The following is a 24780-nucleotide window of genomic DNA, read 5'->3' as shown; positions in this document are numbered from 1 at the left end:
TAAGTTGCCAAATTTAAAACAGATTTTAGAAATACTTTTTAGCAAAATGCACACACAGCATGTGGAATTCATTGCCTCATGATATAATTGAGGCCAACAGCTTAGGAGGATTAAAAAAAAAGTTTAGAAAAATGTATGGATAACAATAATATCCAGAGTTATGTTAGGATATTATATTTTTTGAATTAAGTGTTGGATGGGATATAAGCCCTCACACTTCAGAGCACAAGCCAACCTCTAATTATTGGGGGTTAAGAGGAAGCCTCTTTAGGAACCAGCTGTTCCAAGGATTCTTGCTCCTTCCTATGAAGCATCTGGTACTAGCCACTGACTGCAACAGAATGCTGGGACCACGTCTGATCGAGTAGGGAAATTCCTATGTCCCCATGTAATAATATTTCATATAAAGAACTGGGGATGAGGGTGATTTATTACAGCATATAAAAGACTGCATATTACAACATATAAATGACACATAAAATGTGTCATTAGTGTGTGTCATTGAATTCCTGAATGACACACACTAACAAAATGATTTAGGAATTTGTTTTCAGGCTCTGTGTAATTATTTGTAAAACCGCACAAACAGTGTACATTTTTATCAAAATTAGTTCTTACTTTCTCTCCTAACAGTTCCAGTCGTGGCTTTTCAACATAATAGGCAGCTATTTTTTGCCATTCTGTTAGACTTTTTGATGTATGTGGAGGCAAAACATTAATTCCATCTTTCTGATTATCCTGATATAGTTCTGAAACAGGAACTCCATCATAACAAATTCTAAAGTGGAATAAAACATGAATAAACTACTCAAATATCAGTTACTTGAAATATTAAGAAAAATAATGTAATGTTACTTAATTCAAATTTTAAATTAGTTTCCCTTGTGACTAAACCAAAGGTGAAGGAATAAATAAATAAAATTACTCAAGTTCTTTCCTTAGAAGGGGAGATGTCAGGAATAAAATGGTTACCTGCCTTTGGGTAACTGGTGTTCTTCAAGATGTGTTGCATGTGTCCATTCTACTGTAGGTGCGTGTGCACTGTATGCACAGTTGTCGGAGAACTTTTTTCCTCAGTGGTATCTGTTGGGGCGGCTTGAACTCCCTCTGTTGCATACACTATTGCATGCTGGTATAAGAGAACGGAGCTCCCCCTAACTCCCCTCAGTTCCTTCGTACTAGGTGATTTTGATAGAGAGGGGAAGGAGGGCAAGTCGTGGAATGGACATGTGCAAAACATGTCGAGGAACAACAGTTACAGAAAGGTAGGTAACAGTTTTTATTTCTTTGAGTCCTTGCACATGTTCATTCCACTGTAGGTGACTCACAAGCAGACAAACATAGAGGTGAACTCGGAGTCTACCTGAATAGTGATTGAAGGACCACCTATCAAAAAATGGTATTGTCCCTGGACTGATGGGAAATGGCATAATGAGAAGCAAAAGTGTAAACTGATTACCAAGTTTCTGATTTACAAATAGCTATGATCAGCACTTGTGTCAAGAAAGCCACTGGAGTTGCCTATGCTTTAATAGAATGCATCAATACTCCAGCAACTGGTAGCATAAACAAATGCACAGAGATCCAGGATGAGATTCTCTAAGTGAAAACTTAACCCTGTCCATAACCATAATGAACAGCTGCGTGGAGATTCTAAAGAACGTAGTACTCTTCAGATAAAAAGCTTAAGCCCTTCTCACATCGAACAAATGAAGTCTTTCCTCATCTCTATGCACATGGGGTATCGGGAAGAATGTAGGCAAAAAGACTGCCTGGTTAGCATGAAAATTAAAGACTAACTTGATGACAAATTTTGGGTGAGGGCAGAGACAAATTTTATCCTATGGAAAACTGGATAGGGAAGCTCTGACACTAGAGCTCTCAACTTGCCCACCCTTCTGGCTGAGATAATGGCAAGTAAAAATGCTACCTTCATAGAGAGCAAGTTTCAAGGGGTTCAAATCGCAGTCCCATTAACTTTGCTAGAACCAAGTTCAGATTCCAAGGAGGGATAGGATCTTCGGCATGTGGGTACAATCTGATCAAACTCTTTAGGAATTTGGTAACAATGGGTTGAAGAAAGGGGATTTATTATCCACCAAAATGTGGAAGGCTGAGATAGCTGCCAGATGTACTCTTACAGAGCTAATCTCCAAACTCTGATGCTTTAGGTATAGAAGACAGTCCAGTACAAGATTCAGGGGTGCATGCTCTGGGGATATGCCTTTCTGATAGGATGAAATGGAGAAGCACTTCCATTTACTACGGTACATGCCCCTAGTTGAGGGTTTTCTGCTATTCAGAAGCACTTCAGGGACATCCTTAGAACAGGATTCTCCAAAGCTGTGTTAACAATGCATTAGCAATGAAGCATCCATTCTGTCAGTTGGAGGGCTTCTAGGCTAGGATGGAGCAGGCAGCCGCGGTCCTGCAAAATCACATCTAGATCCAATGGGAGAGACAGGGGCTTGACTGACAAGGTCAGTAGGGTCAAGAACCAGTATTGTCGAGGTCACACTGGTGCTATAAGGATGAGATGAGCATGGTCTTGTTTGACTTTGAACAAAACTCTGGACAGCAAGGGAATCAGAAGGAAGGCATACAGGAGGGGGTCCTTCTAGGATAACAGAAAACACATGTCAACTAGCCTGGTCTGATACCTCCCCGGAACAAAACCAATGGTATTTTCTGTTAGACTTTGCTGTGAACAGGTCCATGTTACTAGTCCCCCAGAGCTGGAAGATGGATCTGGCGATATCAGGGCATAAAGACCACTCATGGTGATCAGAGAAGTCCTGCTCAATCAATCTATTAATGTATTCTGCTTCCCTGGAAGGTAAGCAGCCCTGAGATTAACTGAATTGGTTATACAAGAGTCCCAGAAGCAAATTGCCTCCCGGCATTGCCTCCTGGGTCAACTGCGCTCCTCCCTGTCTGTTTACGTAAATCATAATCACAGAGTTGTCTGTTAGAATTAACAAATTCTTTCCATCTATATGTCAGAAGAAAGCTGAGCAGGCTAGTCGCAAAGCTCTTAACTCCCTGACACTTATATGAGCAATCAGATCCCAAGACAACCAGAGACCTTGCATCTGCAGGGACCCCGCGTCTGCAGGGACCCCATGTGGGCCCTGCAACCCAGAGCTGATGCATCTGTGACTAAAGTGTGGGCTCGTAGCAGAGGGATAAAAGGGACCTCCACACAGACTTTCAGAGGGTCCATCCACCAATCCAGAGACAACAAAATTGACACTGGTACATGAACCATTTATCCAAATGATGATTACTTGGGGCTTTCCCTGACGCTAGCCATGCATGCAGCTTTCTGAGATGCAGCCTGTGTGTTAACCCACATAGGTACACCTTGACATGCGACCCAGGAGGCTGAAGCATCTGTGTGCCATGGCGAGAGCCTATGCTTTCAGTCAAAGCACCTCAACAGTTTTGTCTGGCAGTGAGGAAAAGGACAGCACAGGATTCCAAGGTGGTAGCTGCTCCATGACTTGTGATGAGGAAGCCACACTTGTGACCTCAGTGCTCAGTACTGGAGAACGATACTCTTGGTGCCGATGCCCCCAGAGCAATCTCAATGACAAAAGATGAGATGGTTGCGGGGAGGTCCTAGCAGGAGCAGGGACACCCCACAGTGTCCAGAACGACCACTGATATGGGCCTGGAACTGCACCTTGACTGGGCCATTACTCCGTAGGAGGAGGAGACCAGTGCTGTGACTGTTGCGTGACCCAAGGTCTGATGGAGTGTATGCCCTCTGTCTTGGATGGGACACAGAGGAATGCACCTCTGAGTACGAAGAGGAAAAATCTGAAACATCTGACATTGGGGGTGCAGAACCAGTTGGGACTTTGGATAGGTAGCCCAAGCTTGGAGAGGATGGATGTGGTACTGATGATATCATTGGAGGCTTGCCCTTAGACTGCAACAGCCTTTGTGGAAGTTTGGAGGTAACAATACTGTGAGTTCCTGACATGGAGAGGAAGGTCACACAGGCATCAGTACTGATTTTAAACCTTCTTACACCTCCGCGGATACCAGTACCAAGAGGCTAAATAGGTCCCTTGTGACTGCTTATGCCTCTGGGGTGGTTGGGAGCAGCAATGACTGATGGCTCTGCTGCAGAGATCTTTCAGGGGATGCCTTCAAAGGACCTGGCACAGCTCTGGAGGTGGCGATCCCTTCTTCTTAGCTGAAGAGTGCTCCAGTGAGAGACTCTACCCTTATTATCGCTTAAAGTCTCTAACTCTACTAGGCTTCGGCATCAACATCCCCAAGTGAGGTACCAAGCCTGAGGAGGATGTAAGCCTTTTCTTCAGTACCAGCGAATGGGACCGAGGAGTTGCAGACACCTCCTGTGTGCTCCATACTGAGGCTGATGTACTTGGGGTTCTCTCTGCATGAGACGAGTCCGATGGGGGGTAAAATGCTGCCTTTAAGAGCAACATTTAAGCCTCACCACTCCAACTCTCCTTGAGCGGAGCTTAAATCCCTTACAAATGTGACTTTTGTGGGATTCTCCCAAACATTTCAAACAGGCTGGGTGTGGGCCACTGACCAGCACAGATTTAGTGCAAGTGTGGCAGGATTGAAAACCTGGTAAATTCGGCATCATTTCGGTACTGATCCCAGTATTGAAAGACGAAAACTAGTCCAAAAACACCTACGACTAAAATCTATCACTAAGACTAACAAACTTAACCAACTAACTACTTCCTAACAATAACAGAGAGTATATATACAAAGGAGTGAAGGAAGCTAACTACAACAAGTCTGAGATTACTCCGACAACCATCACTGGCAGTAAGAAGGAACTGAGGGAGTTGGGGACAGCTCCATGCTCTCATACCAGCATGCAGTGGTATATGGTGATGGGGGCATTTGAGCCGCCCCAGTGGGTACCATCGAGGGAAAATGTTCAAACAACTGTGCACGTCCACGCCCACACCCACAATGGAATGGACACGTGCAAACACTCAAAGAAGTGATTTCAGGAAAGCTTGTGAGATCAAACCCATGATGTACATTATGTGAAGACACAAGAGGGCCACACTAGTGTTTCCCATGCATGTTGGACCTACAGCCCTGAGCCTGCAAACACCTATGAATATGCTTAACTTTAAGCATGTGAGTAGCCCCATTTATTTTAACAGGATTAAATTTAAGCATGTGTTTGCAGCATTGAGGCCTAACTAGTGCATGCATAACTTTAAACATAAAGAGTAGTCCCACTGAAGTCAATGGAGTTACTGACATACTTTACAGTAGGAACATATTTAAGTTCAAAGTGCAGTAAAGTCAATGGGAGAGTTTCCGTTGTCCTCAGTGGGTTTTGGATTATACCCTAAGTGATTATCCTGTCATTTGGATTCTGATTTTGGGAGGGTTTTTTGTTTTTTTATAAAATCACCTACTGCAAATGCCACACAAATGGAACATCTAACTTTAGAAAGTAACATTCTCAAGTATGTAAGATAAGAAGTAAAAAGCCATGTGTCTAGATGTTTCAGATTAAAACTTACTAACCACTTCTTACATAATGTATATAAAACTGTCACGTTGAATAAGCATTTTTGCCATTCTCTACCTCTATTCACTTTGTGCCTGGTACCTCGTCAATAACAGATTTGGAGTGGGGATGACAGGGTTACCCAAAAACCACTACTATTTTCATTCTTCCAGGTTTGATTAATATTTATCAGCTAAGTAGCTATTTTTAAAAGGCATTCAGCTTGATAAATGATAGAGAATTTATACCGATAGAGAATTTCTGCATCATATTTTTAAATATATTAACTTAATAGAAAGTAAGGATTATATTTATATTTTTCTTTTAATTTATATTTTTGTCATGATTTCATAACACACTGAATACTCAACGTTTTGGTTATAATTGGTCTTTATGAAAATAATACAATCACAAAAATATATAACTAAATGGAAATGATGAAAGGTAGTATATATACACACATAGGAAAGAGAACTTATTGCTAAATACCTATGTATACACAAAAATATATATTATGTTTGACTTTTGAGCATTCTAACCTCATTAGTACATGCTCAGAGTGACATCTGCTGGCTTTATATAGTTTTGGTTTTTGAAAAGACTAAACCAGTGGTTTTCAACCTTATTTCATTTGGGGACCCCTAAAAAAATTCACATGGAGGTGTGGAACCCTTTGGAAATCTTAGGCATAGTCTGCAAATCCCCAGGGGTCCACGGACCACAGGTTGAAAACCATTGTTCTATAGTAACGACAACCTTTCACGTGAACCCAGAGGGGTCCACGGACCACAGATCAAAAACCACTGGGCTAAACTAATAATGGCATTTCTCTTTGTAGAGACAAGGTGAATGAGGTAATATTTGTGTTAACTACTTATGCTAAACAATCTGTTCCACCTTGTATTTAGCTGTGCCACTCTGAGTACCTTTCCCAGACCTGAAGAAGAGCTGTGTGTAGCTTGAAAGCTTGCCTCTGACCAACAGCAGTTGGTCCAATAAAAGATATTACCTCACCCACATTGTCGCTCTATCATGGTGTCAATGTGGCTACGACAATACGTTTCTCTTTTAATTCATACAATTAAGTTTCTATTATTTCATCTCACATTTCTTTGTAATCTAACTGACACACACATACAATATAGTTGGCCTGATTCTCATTTACACGATATATAATTTACTCTCATTTTAACACCTCTTTACACTACCAGAGCAGTGTAAAGGGGCTTTAGCATACCTGAGCATCAGTTTAAAACAAAGTGCCTTCTAATTTGAAGTGTGATTAATTTTTGAAAGGAGTCCAAAAAAGGTAACTTTGGAACAAAAGAACCTGTAATTCTTACTTAGGGCCTCAGAGAGAAAGGCCTTGGACCTGAAAGTAATATGATCTTGAACAGTCTCTGACATATATCTGAGATTTCTCTTTCTTCAAATAGAAGTCTTAACGAAAGATCTGTTACTTAACTTGATGGCGGGAAAAACTAGCTTTTTGGCAAGTGTCTGGCCTTTTACCTGTTAAAGTTTCCTCTTTATTTCTAAGACTTTGCAGGTTCTGACTCCCATTGAGAGTTTGTATAGAATGAATATAAATTAAAATGATAAAAGATATAAAACACCCTTGAGTAAAACACACTTAACACCCGAGTTCAGAAGTAATTGAAATGAGCAACAAAAACAATTATTCACTATTTATACTGCACTTTTGATCAAAGTAGTTTTCAGATTAAGAAGTCTATGTCAAACAATAAAAAGCTGATGTAACCTGAAATGCCTTACAGACTGTTGACCTTCTGGAGACAAAAACACACTGAGGGAAAGTGCTAGGAAGTAGTAATACTGATGTAACAGTATTGTGTTTCTATCTGCTGGCAAAAAAAGTATAATCTGCACTCCCAGAGAAGTACAGGAATTCCTGCTGAAAGGAGTTTTATAAAATACAATACTATATGACATTTTTTACAATATCTTGTAGGATATTTTTGCTGGAAATGGGGCGACAAAATACCTCTTTTAATGTTTAAATTGAACATATTGGTGTATAAGATAAACAGAAGAATGAAATAAGCATTACTAGCTTAGGCAAACTTGAAGATATAGCTTTCTTGATCCATTCGTCTATAAATTCTATAATAGACCGCTGCAGATTTCCTTGGTCTTTGTTACAACAAACAAGCGTCAATCTAAGTACTTAAAACTAGCACCAACAAATGAAGAGAACTAAACTATTGTTGTTATAACTGCAGACATCAGTATAATTTGATTTTGACTATCCGTTGCACAGAAAAACGAGTTTGCTCTAATTTGATTCATTGTATCTGTAGAATTTGTCAAATGCAGGAGCTAGTCATGTCTCAGTAGTTCAGTGTGTGCAATTATATTCTGAAAGAAGCCTTATCTGGTGTTAGGACAAATTGTACCTATAAGGTTGTAGGTTCACATGGCATGTAGATTTAAAAGATTTAAAACCAGGCAATTTCAAAGCAGTAGGTGGTGCCACAAGATGGCAGTGCTCCAGAGGATTCAGTTTTCTATACTTAATTCAGCAAGGTCAGGCATATGCTTAAATACTTGAGCATGCAAGTTGTTCCATCAATGTCAATGACATATAGATAAAACATAAACATACAATATAATGGTAATTTCTACGCCTAGTAAATAAAAAAGTGAAAAACTGAGGCCATAACACAAATTGAGTAGCAAGAAATCTAGAAAATTAGTCAACTATTGAAAATATTAAAATCATCAAAAGTTGTTCTAGATTCTTGCATCTAAGATACAAAAGCATCATATATTGATAAATATTTTTACTTAACATTCTCTGACTCGCAAATCTTAAACTGTTGGGATCTTTCCAGAAGTCACTTAAAAAGAAAATGAAGGGGTGGAAGAAGTATTATAGCTAATGGCTTAGGAAATTCTTGTTTCTGCTTTTGAAGCTGCATGCCACGTTCACTGGGATAGTGAGTCTTCTGAAACCAACTACTGATGTGAAAGCCTTTCTAGGTAAAGCATTTTCAACTCCTTTGCCTTCTGTACAGAGGTCTCCACCTCTTACCCAAAGTAGTTCTCTATGAACTAAAATAGGCTTTTGAGATTTTTCTGAACCTCCCAGTGGAATGCAGAAGTTTGCAACCAAGTGCACCTGCTGGCATCAGCCTGAATCAATAATTTTCTGTACTGTATCACCCCCATCAAGGAGTGCCAATGCCTGGCGTCAGGCCAGATCTACAACTTCATAAACTAGCTTTTTAGGCTCTCTGTTCTGAGGGACATTAACCTGCCTTTTAGTTAGGAAGGCAAGACAGACCACAACAGGAAGGGATGCAGCTATGGTGTGGTAAACCCCTTACTCCAAATCAATCCTATGACTCAAGCTCAGAGTTCTGAGGTGTAGTACCACATAGTTGGCTGGCCTTTCCTTAGACCATGGCCATTTCAACCACTATCCTTTCATGCAGAAGGAAGGACCCATAGCTGGCAGCATCCTCAGGGAAGATCCTTGGAGACAGTACAAGATGACAGCCATAAATGCTTCACTAGCTGGTCCAACATACTTTGCAAAGTCACAGCATTCCCACTGCATGGCTCAGTTATCACTTGGCTACAACCCTTGTAGATCCCTGGCCCACTGCTAACTGGGTCAGCCAACATAGCCAGCTTTTTAAAAAACTGGGGGAAAGTCAAACCCTCTGTCAGAGTTGTTATCCCTATCCTCCTGCTTCTTTGCAGCAGAATCATATTTGGCAACAGATTAGAACATCAGCCCAATAGAGTACAAGCAGCAATCACCATCTCCCTGGTCACCACTCTGCTCCAATTTGGGTAGTGATGGAAGATCTAGGAGAAATGAGCTCTTCAGTACACAAGGTACCAGCAGCACTGGTGAGAAGGCCAATGCTCCATGCAGTGGTGAATTAGCCACTGGACCAATGGGGCCCATGCCCAGGGGCCACAGCCAATTGGGGGACCCCCGGAAAATGGGCAGCCCTGCGCTGCGCTCCGCTCCACCTGCCCGGTGCTCGTGCCGGGGAGCGGTGTCAGGGTGCGGGAAGCCCCTGCACCCCAACCCTGCTCCCCAGCAGAAGCCCCGGGCAGGCAGGGCAGGGCAAGCCCCCGCGCCCTGACCCCTTCCCTGGCAGGGGCGCTGGGCAGGTGGTGCTGCCCCAGCGCTTTGACCCCACTTCCCCGGCAGGCGTGCCAGGCAGGGGAGGGGGGACTTCAGACAGAGGGGGGACTTCAGGGGCCCCCACTTGCTCTGGCCCAAGGCCCCACAAACCCTTAATCTGCCTCTGGCTCCATGTGGTAATTAAGCCAATAATTGTAAAATGGCCTTCTAATTATGGTCTAAAAGGAATTGACTGAATGGTTCCAAGGAAAGAGTTTAGTTTATGGGTGTTATGCAGCCAACAGTAAGGGGCATGACATGCCTTCCTAGCCATGACTCTTAGGGGTCAAAAAAACTTTAGAGGCTTGGAAAGTTTCACCTGTCATGTGTTAGAGAGCTTACTTTACAGAAGGTTTTTCCTCCTTCACCATTTACTTCACAAAGTTTCACCAGGTGGCATACCTCCAGGTAACTGACAGCCTCATAAATCCTAGCTGTCATCATTCAAAAACAGAGTCAGATATTTCACACTGTTAGGAATTTTTTATCTACTTTATGGAAATGATTGATTAGATATGGAATTGGATGAACACATTCATTGGGGTAGATCCACATCTGGGAAGACAAACACAAAATCTTCTCTATTTTGCTAATTTTACTCACTGAGGTTCTAAGAGAACTTCACCTCTGGTGAATACTCAAATCAAAAGGAGCAGTATTAGTCTACTGGGAGGAAAAGAAGTCTGCACAGATCAAAATGAAAGAAAGGGCCTAACACAGTAGCCTGACAAAAATACTCAAGGAAAACTACTAAGTCATCTTGATAGCTCAAGTGAAATCTTTACACAAGAGTTTTCACAGACTCACAGATTTTAAGGCTATAAGAGTTCATTATGATCATCGGGTCTGAGCCTCTGGCATAATACAGGCCATAAAATTTTACCAAACGATTCTTGCATCAAGTCTATAATTTCTGGTTGAGCTCTAGCCTATATTTCAGAGATATTCAGTCTTGATTTAAACACTTCAAGTGACTGAGAATCTCACATTCCTTTGTTTGCTAAATTAAAGGCTCTCTTTCGAAACCTTCTCCCCATGCAGATGCTTATAGACCTTGATCAGGCCACCTCTTAACTCTCTCTCGGATAAACAGAATAGACTGAGCTTCATTAATTTCTCACTATAAGGCAAGAGGTTTTCCAGACCTGGAATCATTCTTATAGTTCTTTTCTGAGCCAATTTGTCAACATCCTTTTTAAAAAGTGTGGACACCAGAATGGACTGCAGTATTGCAGTAATAGTCTCACTAATTCCATACACAGTTGTAATATCACCTCCCTACATCTATGCAATATCACCTTGCATATACATCCAAGGATAATGTTTGCTGTCTTTGCCAGTGTATTCCTTTGGAGTTCATCTCCAGCTGATTATCTACCATGACTATTAAGTCCCTTTCAGAGTTATTGCTTTCCAAAATATAGTACCCCATCCTGCAAGCATGACCTATATTCTTTATTCCTAGAAGTATAACCTTACATGTGCCTGTATTTTTAAAAATGCATGTTGTTCAAGTGAGCCCATTTTAGCAAGCAATCCAGACTGCTGTGTAGAACTGACCTGTCGTCATTATTTACCATTCTAACAAATGTTTGAGTCATTTGAAAACTTATCAGAAATGATTTTATATCTTTGTAAGTATGACTGGATCTGGAGATATAAACAGCCCATAAGAAGCGAACAACCAGTCTGAAAATTGTGAAGGAATATCTGAAAGTATTAGGTATCCAATCCTAAATCCCCCGATCAACAACAGAACACAGTAAGTCACAAATAAATACAGCAAAAATGTAACTAAAATAATCACTACACAATGAAGGTGAAAGTTAATTCTTATTTATATTTAACTTTTTTTCAATTAAGAGAAAGGAACTGCAAAAACCTGTATGAAAATCAGAAAGAGATTTAGGAACTAATCTGAATGACACTGGAAAGACATAAATTAGTGATGTAACAACACTATAAAACATGAGTAGGCGGACAACAAAGCAGAGTACTGTTAACGTTTCATCATTGTTCCTTGTAAAACAAATTACCTGTTGACAGATCATCCTGTTGTTTGGTATGTTGTACTATCATTGTTAACCTGGATTTTTTAAAAATATTTTACATAACAGTCTCTTCATTTTAAATAAATTACTCACAAATTAAAGGTTAAAATCCTGCAACGCTTTCTTCCACGAGTAGCCCTTATTCATAAAAGTAATCCTGTTGACTCACAAGCTGTGCTTAACTTTATGTACATGAATTTTCCATTGGAATCAATGGAACTACTCAGATGCTTAAAAGGTAGACAGAAATGTAAGTGCTTCCAGAATCAGGACTTGTGTGAGTAAGGTCTTCTGTGAGTAATGGTTTGCGGGACTGAGCTTTAAAGTCCAAATTCATATAGGCATGCATAACATGACTCCCTTAAGTAGCCCTATTGACAATAATGGGACTGCTAAAGTTTGTAAACTTAAGCATGAGCATAAGCATTTTCAAGACTGAGGTCAAATCTGCACAATATTCACTGAAAACCTGACTAAAAATGTATTTGTTTTAATAAGTCAAATGCAAAACAATATCTTTAATGTTTTGAGCAATATGAATTCTAGGTGTTTGTGGTTTAAAGATTAATATAAACAAGAATATTAAAATATGTCTGTAGTGCCAGCCTAATACAGAATCTATTACGACATTTTGTGTCCAGAACATTTCTTTAATAATAAAATATTAAAATAACGAAGCCTTCAGAAAAGTTATTCTTTAACTAATATTCATCTAAACTAAATTATAATTACAAAACTAAAACTGAAAACAGATTATAGGTTCATACCTATTTCTTTCAATTTGCTCTTCAAAAGTAATATTTTCTGAGCAGAGTGATGCTTCCTCCTGGTGGTCCAGATCCTTTGCTGTAAATAAAAGATAATGCCCTTTTCTGCTGAAAGTATGACATACTCTTGAAGCCAGCTGTAGATCAGCAGGCAGTGCAAAACTAGGAGAAGCAGTACACAGGTGATGAATAACTGGATAATGTTGACCTCTGGGGGACAAAAAAAATCAACTATTTAGCATTTTCACTGTCTTCTGACATCTAGATTTCACATACACAGATTACTCTACTACTGCATTAGAATCACACAGACTGTATTTGAAGTTTTAATACATATAATTAGTAGAAATTATTGTACAATTAACAGAAAAGAAAAGAAGATGCTAAAATCCCTGACAGTAGTTTTAAAGTAGAAATTAATTACATAGGACAAAGTCTTACTCTCCTGATTCAAGCACAACTTTTATGAGCTTCATTGAGAGTTTCACTTGTGTAAGTACTTAGGATAAGACCCCTAAATTGTACACATATGTAAATATGCTGAAACATTTACACGAACTCATGAGTAAGACTACGGGTGTGTCTACACTGCAGCTGGGAGTGTGCTCCCCAGGGTGGGTAGACAAACACATGCTAGGTCTGCTGGAGCTAGAGTACTAAAAATAGCAGTGTAGCTGGAAGTAGCATGAGCAGCAACTTGGGCTAGCCACCCTAGTATGTAACCAAGGAGTCCAGGTGGGTTTGTCCTCAGGCAGCTAGCCCGAGCTGCTACCCATGCTACTCCCAGCCACACTGCTATTTTTCATGCACTACCTTGAGCGGAGTATCTGTCTACCTGGGAAGCACACTCCCAGCTGCAGTGCAGGTGAACCCTAAATCTTTTGACAGAGTTCCTTGGAAATAATGTTTATAAAGTTTTGGACTTAATTATGTTAATGAGGTGCTATCTTCACTTGAACATTTTCCTAACTTCTTTCAGTTCATAATTCCAAAACAGTCTGGCCCATACTCTACACATTTGTTTTCATCTCTTGGCTTTGTAAGACCTGATGCCATTGATTAACTTTGGAAAGTTAAAATTTACTTCCACCATTTAAGATCCTGATCCAAAACCCCTTGAAGTCAATGAGACTCTTTCTACTAACTTAACCGGCAATGTATCAGGACCTAAAAGGCATTTCCGCCCATTTTATGGGCTCCACAGAGTTAATAAATGTCCAGGATGCAGACAGCTATGATGCGGGGGGGGGGGGGGGTGGTGTGCGGGTAGCAGGCAGGAAACCACCTGGAGCGAATGAGGATGGTCTAGGAAGTAAAGAGGGTCCAAGTGATGGTTCAAGTGATTCCCACATATCCACGTTACATGCACCCAATCATCCACCAGACGCAACAAAGCCTTCACCATGAAGAAAGAAAATAGGTAGCTTAGAGCCATGAAGGGGTTAATGGAGAAGAGTCATTTGGTCGGAGAGTGTGTGCGAGTGAGAGAAAGGGTGGATTTTAGAGAGGGTGGATTTTTAGGAAGAAGCAGAGTCCATCCCTGTGCAGGTTACAAATTCTACCAAAGGTCCTTTCACTGAATTGTTCTTACATATTTTGTTTTTTGTTTTCATTTTAAGATCTAAGAAAATTAATAGGGAAACAAAATTATGAAGTATTTACAAACTTAATTCCAGTTTATCAATTACTTAAGGGGAACATCTGTGTGAGAATGCTGGAAATTCAAAGTTAAAGTTACACTGAGTAACTTTCTTGATACCTCGCAGGGTTACCCCTGGAGTCATGAAGCTTACACATCACCCTCTTGCTCAGGGCTGTGCCTAACTCCACAAGCTAGAGTGTAACGTTTTTTTATTTTATGAAGGGGGAAAGCAGCACTAACTACTACAATTAAATCAGAAAAATACAGAGGTTAGTGTAACACAGAGCCATGTTTGTCATGTTCTAAAATAATATTTTATATTTATGTTGTAATAATATTACAAAAAGAATGAAAGCAAAGAGGAAAGATAAAGCAGCCATAGAAAATGAAGGCAAGAGGATATGCACAACATATAACACCACTCAGAAGAAAATAATACAACTCAAGAATCAGAAAATTGTTGTTATTATACAGTCCAGCAGTGACATCAATGGATTTTAAAGAAAACTGCAATACCCACTTAGTTCGTCAATATCTGAAAAACCTTAAACTACATTTTAATTTTTATTTGGGAATATACTTCAATATGTTTTAATTAATTGTTATATGAAAGAGAAACCACTTTGGGGGGGAAACAAACTATGTCTATTCTGTGCAAAAAAGTTAGGTTTAACTAAAGAAGTGTTTTTTTAAATTATTTAGTTAAATTAATGCAAAACCCTGCATGAACACTCTTTCGTCATTTTAAATCTGGTTCATATTGATTTAGCATGTGTCAGTAAATGTACAGGCACAAGTTAAACAAATATAAATAGTTTTCAGCCAACACCCCCAAAAGTGTTTGGACCAGTTTAACTAAAATAATTTAAAAACTGATTTTAGTTAAACAAGTGCAACTTTTGTGGTGTAGACAAGGCATTAGTTCCCTCAACAATGCAAAATGCAACAATGCAAAATTTCACCAGATCCTACAACCCAAGCAAAAGCTCACTGAACTCAGTGGGAACTTTTCCTGCATAAAGAGTACAGGATCAAGCCTTTGGGATAAAATTTAAAAGGATAAAAAAGAAAGGAGTATCCATGAAAGAAGGGGATTCACAGGCATGGCACACATGAGATGAATGGGCTAGTCTGGATTAAAGGATACCCCCTGGAAACCCAAGCAGTGGAGGGGACATTTTCAGGACAAGAGTTCATAAGTTTTGCAGTATAGTAGGATTGAAAGCAGAGTCAGCTTAGATTCAGGAGAGTGAAATTGCAGACCAATATTTTAACGAGAAGCTTACATATTGGTTTATTTTAGAGAAGAGAAGAAAGATTTCACACAGTATTTCTACAAGGGGGAAATACTGAATATACTCCATAAATGTATGCAATAGCCTGGCTTATTTAAATCCGTGCACTAAAACTACATTTTCCCCACAGTACAATTCACCTGCAAATTAAAAAAATAACTGAGAGAGATAAGACTTCTATGGGCAAAGAGTTTCTTAAATTTTCTTTAAAATATAATAGTTTCAGTGATTTCTGTAAATAAAGAAAAGTGAAATAACTGAAAATTTGTCCCAGAACATTGATCAGAAATTCTTGTTTACTTATTTAAAATAGATAAAAACAGGCAAAGTATACATTTAATTGGGTCATGTTCTTACTCTTCTAGTACAGAAGTTTATCATTTCACTGGATGGACAAGCTGGAAGTATAAGCAATAAAAACTAAAATATTTGGGGCATGTTGCAGGTAAAGGTGTGTTTTTACAGCACACAGTCTCCCTTAAGATGACTGGCTATTTATCATTCTTTGAAAAAGAGGACATGAAAAAACAATACTGTGTGTGTGGCCTACATTACCTTCATCTAATGCGCTAAATAAAGTTTTTTTTAGAAAATCATGCAGTTTCTGAACCATTGATAATCTGACAATAACTATTTATTGAAGGTAAAATACTCATTGTCTGCAGTCACTATTTGTTTTAATATATAATCTTGCTAACCAAATGATCTTTAAGCCATGTAGATAAGCAATGGCATGCAGAGGGTCACTTAAATGCCAATTTGACTGTTTCATAAACTTAGGCATTCTTTCCCCATGAGTCTAGTCTCGGCTACTTAATTGAAAGTAATATCCATTTACAAACTTTAGGCCTGCCATAAAAAGGCTCTCTTCTGTGTCCAGCAAACCTTTCAGGGCCCTAAGCCCAACAAAAGCTAATAATTAAAGCTTTTTTTTTTTTTCACCTCAATAAAGAGTGAAGTGGAGGTGCAACTTAAGGTACACCAAAACAAACCTGGCCATAAAGATCTAATTGACAGGGAAGACTGTAAAATCAGAGAATCTCACTTGTCATGAAGTGAACAGGATCAGACAAATTAGTGCATAAACTGTACTTCTTTCTATATCTGCACACATGCTACAGAACGACATATGCCACCTATGACAACAGCAGAATAAATAGGAGCTGTCCTCAAATTACAGCTTCAACTAAAAACTGCTGAATAGAGCTGTGCGAATATCTGATTTTTTGGTTAGCTGAACCAAAACAAAAAACAAACAAAATTTTTTGTTTTGAGTCAACTCAAAACAAAAACTTTTTGGTGAACCAAAAACGTCTAAAAAATTTAGTGTTGAGTTGAGTGAAATGTTTCATTCGACCCAAAATAAATCATTTCATTTTGCTTGAGGGTTGTGGGGTTTTTTTTCCTTTTTAAAATAATTAAAATGCAGGTAAAATCTGAAATGAAAAATAATTTCCAACCAAAATATGAAGATGTGTTTTATTTCAAAAATATCGAAACAAAATATTTAGACTTTTTCTGAATTTGTGTTTAATATGGCAAATATGACATGAATGCAAGAAAGTTTCAGTCAATCTGAATCTACATTTATCTAAAATAAATTTCATCCAAAAAATTTCACCCGCCTCTACTGCTGAATCTGAAATAATAAGCACTGACTATAATACAAATACAAGTCAACGAATTCTTAGTACATAAGTAAAGAAGATGGCTTAAATCCGGAATTGTTTACATTACATTTGTAGTATTTTCCACTGTTTGTTTTTAAATATTTTAATTAGATTATGCTTGGGATTGTATGGACCAAGTTCTACCACAGCATAAGTGCCTCCAACTCCTGCTGAGTCAATGCCTGGGCTGAATTTGGCTCTACAGGTTTAAAAAGTTGTAACTGAAAACTATTTTAAGGAGATAAACAGAAAATTCAAACTACAGTTGATTCTGAGCTACAAAGTTTGAATCTGAACTTCCCCAAGGTTCTGGGTGTTCAGATTTAGGATTTCTAAATGGCCCTATGCCTACTCTAAACATGTACTATACTAATTTTTCCAAGTATTTAAAATAACTGCAAAAATATTTCCATAATATTCACTTCATAACAATGAAATGTTCTAAAAGTTACTTGATCTCTGGATTCCATGTGGACAGCGAAGACAGTGATTGCTGTAGCTGGAGATCTTCTTCTAATAACTTTTGCTGAACTTCAAATGGTTTAGCCTTTATGATTGCTTCTCCTTTCACCTGTAGCATGTCTGAGGATATAGCCTAAAAAGCAATAAAACTGAAGGGTAAAAACAATGTTATGAGAAACTAAATATTATATGGATTTTTTTTATCCATGTTGAAGTACTCTGAACTCTGGCAATTCTACACTTCAGAGCAAACCATAGCACACAGTTAAGGTTGCTATAAATTAGAGTAGCCATAGTGACTGCTGTAACTTACTCCACTTGTTACATCAGCTCCAGGGGAAATCCAGAATCTGGCAGACACAAATTTGCCATGCTCCTTCCCAGGCTGCACTTTCTGAGAGTATGTCTACACTGAGGGCCGGTTAGGTTAACATAAGCTGCCTTATGTCAGTGTCTACACTTCAGACTTCCACCCACCAATGTAAGTGCCCTACTACACTGACTCCACCTTCACGAAAGGTGTAAGGCTTATGTCGGTGTAGTTAGGGCGACGCAGCTTACATCAGCTATCTTGTCAATTTCACCGTGGGGAACAGGGAGGAGAGAAACCCCAGGGAGCTTCCCTCCCACTCCTGGCTGGAAATGAAGGGGTGGGAAACCCCGGGTGGTTTCCCCAATTCCCTGCAGCGAACAGGGAGTTTGCGGGGTGGGGGGGGGAGCCTGCCAGGAGCCCAGGAGCCTATGAGGCAGCCAGGCTTCTGTCAGGGAGCTGCCAGCAGAGCTGAGAAATCCAGCTCTCAGCTCCCCACACTGCCCCTCTTAGGTTAGTGGAAGCGCTCCTGGGAGGACACGCACCACCAACCCCAGGAGAGTAGTGTGGACATGCACCACCACAATAATTACACAGTCAACCTAATATAGGTTGACTTAGGTTTGTAGTGCAGTCATACTCTGAGATTGGAAGTGTGCTTCCCGACCTGGGTAGACAAACATGTTAGCTCTGCTTGAGCTAGCGCACTACAAATAGCAGAGTATCTGGGGATTACATAGAATACGCATCCAAGGGGTTCAGGCAGGTTTGTACTCAGGAGTCTGGCCCAAGCTGCCTCAGCTATGCTGGCTATGCTGCTATTTTCAGCACAATAGCTCAAGCAGAGCTAGCGCATGCCAGTCTGCCCATGTGGGACCCACACTCCCAGCTGCAGTGTAGACATAGCCAGAGATGCACAACACGATCCACCTCTAAAACTATAATTAATCAGATATACAAATGTTACCTCTAAAGGAGATGTTACAGTTGTCTGTGATTCTTGTTTTCTCTCTACATCCTCTGAAATTTTAGGCACTGGAAAAGCTGGTTCATATAAGGATGGAATGTCTGAAGAAGACAACTTTAATTTATATTCCTCAGTTTCTACAGAAGTAGGCATATCCTCTGAAAGTGGAGATGAAGTTCCTGGTGCCTCAAAAGGAGTTGTTCCACTAAGTGATTCTTTGATCTAAGAAGGGGAAAACAGTTAAAATTTTATTTTTTGTAGACATGACATGTTAATACTTCTAATATGACTTTTCTGAAATATAGAATGTAAACACAAAAAGGCCCATACCAGAGCTCATGTTGTGCCAGAACACTGTGTAACAGTGTTCCAGCACTTTTTTGGGGAGCCAGAACATAGTCTGGTACTTCTGACTGAGCTCACTGCTCCAGAAGTAGAGATGGTGGCTCATTTAATGAGCCGCCCTCACTCATTGGAACACAAGAGCTGGTCAGACCAAAGGTCCATCTAGCCCAGTATCCTGTCTTCCGACAGTGGCCAATACCAGGTGCCCCAGAGGGAATGAACAGAACAGGTAATCATCAAATGATCCATCCGCTGTTGCCCATTCCCAGCTTCTGGCAAACAGAGTCTAGGGACACCATCCCTGCTCATCCTCGCTAATAGCTGTTGATGGACCTATACTCCATGAATTTATCTAGTTCTTTTTTGAACCCTGTTATAGTCTCGGCCTTCACACCATCCTCAGGCAAAGAGTTCCAAAGGTTGACTGTGCGTTGTGTGCAGAAATACTTTCTTTTGTTTGGAAAATAAATAAAACTTCCTTATTTACTTTCTCCATACCAGTCATGATTTTATAGACCTCTATCATATCCACCCCAATCGTCTCTTTTCCAAGCTGAAAAGTACCAGTCTAATTAATCTCTCCTCATACAGAAGCCATTTCATACCCCTAATCATTTTGGTTGCCCTTTTCTGAACCTTTTCCAATTCCAATTCCAATATATCTATTTTGAGATGGGGCAACCATATCTGCACGCAGTATTCAAGATGTAGGCATACCATGGATTTATATAGAGGCAATATGATATTTTCTGTCTTATTATCTATCCCTTTCTTAACGATTCCTAATATTCTGTTCGCTTTTTAACTGCCGTTGCACATTGAGTGGATGTTTTCAGAGAACTATCCACAATGACTCCAAGATCCCTTTCTTGCGTGGTAACAGCTAAATTAGACCCCATCATTGTATATGTATAGTTGGGATTATGTTTTCCAATGTGCATTACTTTGCATTTATCAACATTAAATTTCATCTGCCATTTTGTTGCCCAGTCACCCAATTTTGCGAGCTCCCTTTGTAGCTCTTGGCAGTCTTCTTTGGACTTAACTATCTTGAGTAGTTTTGTATCATCTGCAAATTTTGCCACCTCACTATTTACACCTTTTTCCAGATCATTTATGAATAAGTTGAATAGTACTGGTCCCAGTACAGACGCTGGGGGCACCATTATTTACTTCTCTCCATTCTGAAAACTACCCTTTCTACCCTTTGCTTCCTATCTTTAAACCAATTATCGATCCATGAGAGGACCTTCTCTCTTATCCCATGACAGCTTATTTTGCTTAAAAGCCTTTGGTGAGGGACTTTGTCAAAGGCTTTCTGAAAATCTCAGTACACTATATCCACTGGATCCCCCTTGTCCATATGTTTGTTGACCCCCTCAAAGAATTCTAGTAGATTAGCGAGGCATGATTTCCCGTTACAAAAAACATGTTTACTCTTCCCCAACAAATTATGTTCATCTATGTCTCTGACAAATCTGTTCTTTACTATAGTTTCAACCAGCTTGTCCAGTACTGAAGTCAGGGTTTCTGACCTGTAATTGCTGAGTAGGGATCCAAATCCTGGGGATGCTCCTGGGTTCCTCTGGAGACTGCCCAGGTGACTGAGCTTCCATCTCTCCTTCCAGAGCGGGAAGCCAGGTCTGGAGACTCCCCAGGGGTCTTCCCAGGTTACCAAGCCACCATCCTTCCACTTAGGAAGGAACAATCAGTTGTACACATACAAAATGGGAAATGACTGCCTAAGAAGGAGTACTCTGGAGAGGGATCTAGGGGTCATAGTGGACCACAAGCTAAATAGGAGTCAAAAGTGTAACACTGTTGCAAAAAAAAAAAGCACACATTATTCTGAGCTGTATTAGCAGCAGTGTTGTAAGCAAGACATGAGAAATAATTCTTCCGCTTTATTCTGCACTGATTAGGCCTCAACTGGACTATTTTGTCTAGTTCTGGGTGCCACTTTTCAGGAAAGACGTGGACAAATTAGAGAAAGTCCAGAGAAGAGCAACACATATGATGAAAGGTCTAGAAAACTTGACCTCTGAGGGAAAATTGAAAAAAATGGGTTTGTTTAGTCTGGAGAAGAGAAGACTGGGAGGGGACATGATAACAGTTTTCAAGGACCTAAAAGGTTGTTACAAGGAGGAGAGAAAAAAAAATGTTCTCTTTAACATCTGAGATTAGCACAAGAAACAATGGTCTTAAATTGCAGCAAAAGCAGTTTAGGTTGGACATTAGGAAAAACTTTCTAACTGTCAGGGTGGTTAAGCACTGGAATAAATTGCCTAGGGAGGTTGTCATTAGAGATTTTAAAGAGCAAATTAGACACAAACCTGTCAGGGATGGTCTAGATAATACTAACTCCTGCCTTGAGTGCAGGGGAATGGACTAGAAGACCTCTCAAGTCCCTTCCAGTCCTACGATTCTATGACCTCTCCTAATGGAGTGGGAAGCCAGGCCAAGGGTTCCCCCTGGGTTGTGCTCAGGTTACTGAGCTGCCATCTCTCCTTCTGGAGCAGGGATGCAGGTCCAGAAGTTATCTTCCAATTTTATGCCCACCTGGGAGGCTCCACCCTCCCCCAGACACCCAAATATAAGGGACTCTGTCCTTTACTCCCCTTTGCTCTCTGACCCCTACCAAAAATTTTTACAAATCTAGGGCCTGTACTGGAAAATATTCTTTTTTGCCTTCAGAATACACATAACAATTGTAAAGCCACACTAATTTTTTAAACCAATATTACAGAGGGGACTTAAATAAGGTTTTTTTTATAGTACCTGTCTGTAACCTAAACTATGGAAATTCTACTACCCCTCCAGAATAGTGTTGAACTTCACCTGTTTCAGTTGCTGAAAATCTATTGATAGCTCTTTTTAGCTTGAGATGTATTTTGTGCTGAGACTGGAAATTTTCTAACGATAACTTCCTTTCTGCTTGGAGCATCTCCCACAATTCTGAACATTTGACATCTAAAATATTCTCTCTGCAGCTCACAGAGGTGGATCAGTATTTTGGTGCCATATGGTCTGACCACACCCACTCTGCTCCCACATGCTGCCAGATGAGTTATTCCCATGCTGTAAAACTTGCATAACACCATTATCAACAAATATTCCAGAGATAAGTAAATAACTAATACATTAGAACAAGGAAGACTGTCATATGGTAATGGTTCCACCTAATATCTAACCCTTTGTTCTTGAGCCATCCAGGGTGGATAGAACTGTGGGAGATGCTACTAGCCGAAAGGAAATTATCATTAAGAAATTTTCCATTCTGAAGCCCAGTTTCTCCCACAATTCTCAATGACTGAGAAGTAGCGAGCAGCAAGTAGGAAGGGTTATGAGACAAAAGTTTAGTAGGAAAAAAGTATCCCCCTTTTTATGAGGTCATGCAAAAGTTTGTATTATTTATAGGCTACTTCCTGCAGCACCTTCCTGCCAAAGAAGGCCTCTGGAGAAGACAGAAGGTCCACCTTTATGTGAATAATAAAGTTGTTAGCTGTAGACCAAGTGGCTGCTTTGAAAATTTCTGAAGTGCACACACCTGTTCTTTCTGCCCATGATGCTCCTAAAGATCCCGTGTAGTGTGCCTTGATCCCTTCTAAGACATGAACCTCTGATTTCAAGGATTCTACAATACATAGACTAATCCACCTAGCAGTGGAGGACTTGGAATTTCGCATGAAAGGACATGAATAGGGAACCTGATCCTCCCATGGATTCTGCATGCCTGAGATGGATTTTTCAACACTCTTCTGATATCTAAGGTATGCCATGCCTATTCAGTTGTATCTTGTGGTTTTGGACATAAAGGAAGCACAATTGCTTTAGAAGTGTGGAAGGAGGAATTTACTTTAGGAAGAAAGGATTCTAGTATTCTGAGCACCAGTTTGTCCTCATGGAACACATAGTAAGGCTCCTGTATAGATAAGGCTGCCAGCTCTTACACATGCCTCGTGAATGTGACAGCTACTAAGAAGAAAGTCTTAATGGATTATTTTTTAAAAAAGTAACACTGAAGTCAAACACTGAAAGGGATAGCTTGGCTGGGCCCTCAAAACTAGTGGAAGGTCCCATTTTGGGAAGAGTGGCCTGACTAACTGACTGCTCAAAAGAATCTGGCTACCTGTGGATTGTCTGCCAGGCAGCCCAAGGATCCTGCAAATAGTATGCTAGTAAGAGCAGACAGCTGATGTGCACTGGTATAGGGCTAATCTGTCTATACCTTCTTGTAGAAAGTCCAAAACAGTTGGAATTCCTGAATTTCTGGGATTTGCATTGTGCTCTTGGCACCAGTTGACGACTCTGGACCAGATAGAAGAGTACGCTTTTAGTGTTGATACCCTCGTAGATTAAAGCAATATCTTAATAACAGTGGAGGACAGACCAAGACCTTTTAGTACTTCCCTTTCAATAGCCAGGCTATTAGGTGAGCTGTTTAAGATCCAGATGAAGGAGAGGATCTTGCCAGAGAAGGTCCGGTCTCCATGAAACCTGGAGTGGGAGCTTTCATGTCAGCTCTATCAGGTCTGAGAACCAAGGTCTCTTCAGCAAATGGGGAATTATCAGTATTACCTCTCATGTGCTCATTTTATTTTCTGGATCACCTTCTGCAGTAGAGGAAAGGGTAAAACACATAAAATAGGCCCTGTGGCCAACTGTGTGATAAGGCACTGTTCCCATGGCTCTGGGGTCTGCCTTGTATGCAAAATATTTTGGCCTCTTTTTGTGAACAGGTCAGTTGAAGGGAGGCCAAACATCTGAACAATGAGATCGAAAACTTGATTCAGGCACCACTCGGAGTTGTTGACCCTACACCTGCTGAGCCAGTCTGCTTTTTGGTCCAGATCCCATATGATATGGATCACTCTGAAAAAAAAAAAAAAAGGAGAAACTGTTCTGCCCACCTCATTATTTCTATTGCTTCTGTGTGTAGTGTCAGATTCTTTGTTCCCTTTTGACTGTTTAAATACACTACACTAGTTGTATTGTCTGATTGAGCCAGAATGTGGTTTCCCTTTAAGGTGGCTGGAACCTTTCAGTGCTAGCTTGACCTCTCTCAGCTCTATGAGGTTTATCCTGTGAGCCTTTTCCTCTTCCCTCCAGAGGCCCCTGGCTACTTGGATCTCCAAGTAAGCGTCCCAGTCCTCCGCGCTAGCACCGGTTGTGAGGACTAAAGGATCTGGAAGGTAGATCGGCATGCCTTTACGGACCTTGTCATGGTCTGACCACCATGGTAAGGAGTTGAACACCTGTGTTGGAACCCATACTTGATCTTTCATGGGTTCTGTAGAGTGGCCCCAGACCTTTAGTATGAAGGCTTCTGATGTGTGACTGCCCATGGAGCAATCCCTACGCATAACATCAGGAGTCCTAGCAGTTTGAGATATAGCTCTATGGTGGGCCTCCTGCGACTCCGGAGAAAGAAAATAAATTACTGAGTGGAATCAGAGAACTTTTCTTAGCACTGATGATGAAGCCATGCACCTGGAGGTGATTCAACATCCAACGTGGGGGCCTGTGCACTGCTGACTCTGATGGAGCTCTGATCAGATGTCATCCAGAAAGGGGTACAGATGAGC

The 24780-nt window shown here is 40.3% G+C and overlaps 1 protein-coding gene across 1 annotated transcript in view; it reads right to left on the bottom strand.

Moving 5' to 3' along the window:
- The window catches only part of TTC6 (tetratricopeptide repeat domain 6), a 125316-nt gene that overhangs the window by 88195 nt on the left and 12341 nt on the right, over nucleotides 1-24780 (bottom strand). Inside the window, exons 4-7 of the mRNA XM_073349092.2 lie at nucleotides 18851-19072; nucleotides 17564-17706; nucleotides 12505-12714; nucleotides 619-778 (exon numbers count right to left, since the gene is read on the bottom strand). Of these exons, the coding sequence (XP_073205193.2) occupies nucleotides 619-778; nucleotides 12505-12714; nucleotides 17564-17706; nucleotides 18851-19072 (735 nt within the window). The remainder of the gene's footprint in view (nucleotides 1-618; nucleotides 779-12504; nucleotides 12715-17563; nucleotides 17707-18850; nucleotides 19073-24780) is intronic.

Source organism: Lepidochelys kempii, chromosome 6, assembly GCF_965140285.1.
Source record: "Lepidochelys kempii isolate rLepKem1 chromosome 6, rLepKem1.hap1, whole genome shotgun sequence".
Lineage (NCBI taxonomy): Eukaryota > Metazoa > Chordata > Testudines > Cheloniidae > Lepidochelys > Lepidochelys kempii.
This window is presented reverse-complemented; position numbering and strand designations above follow the sequence as displayed.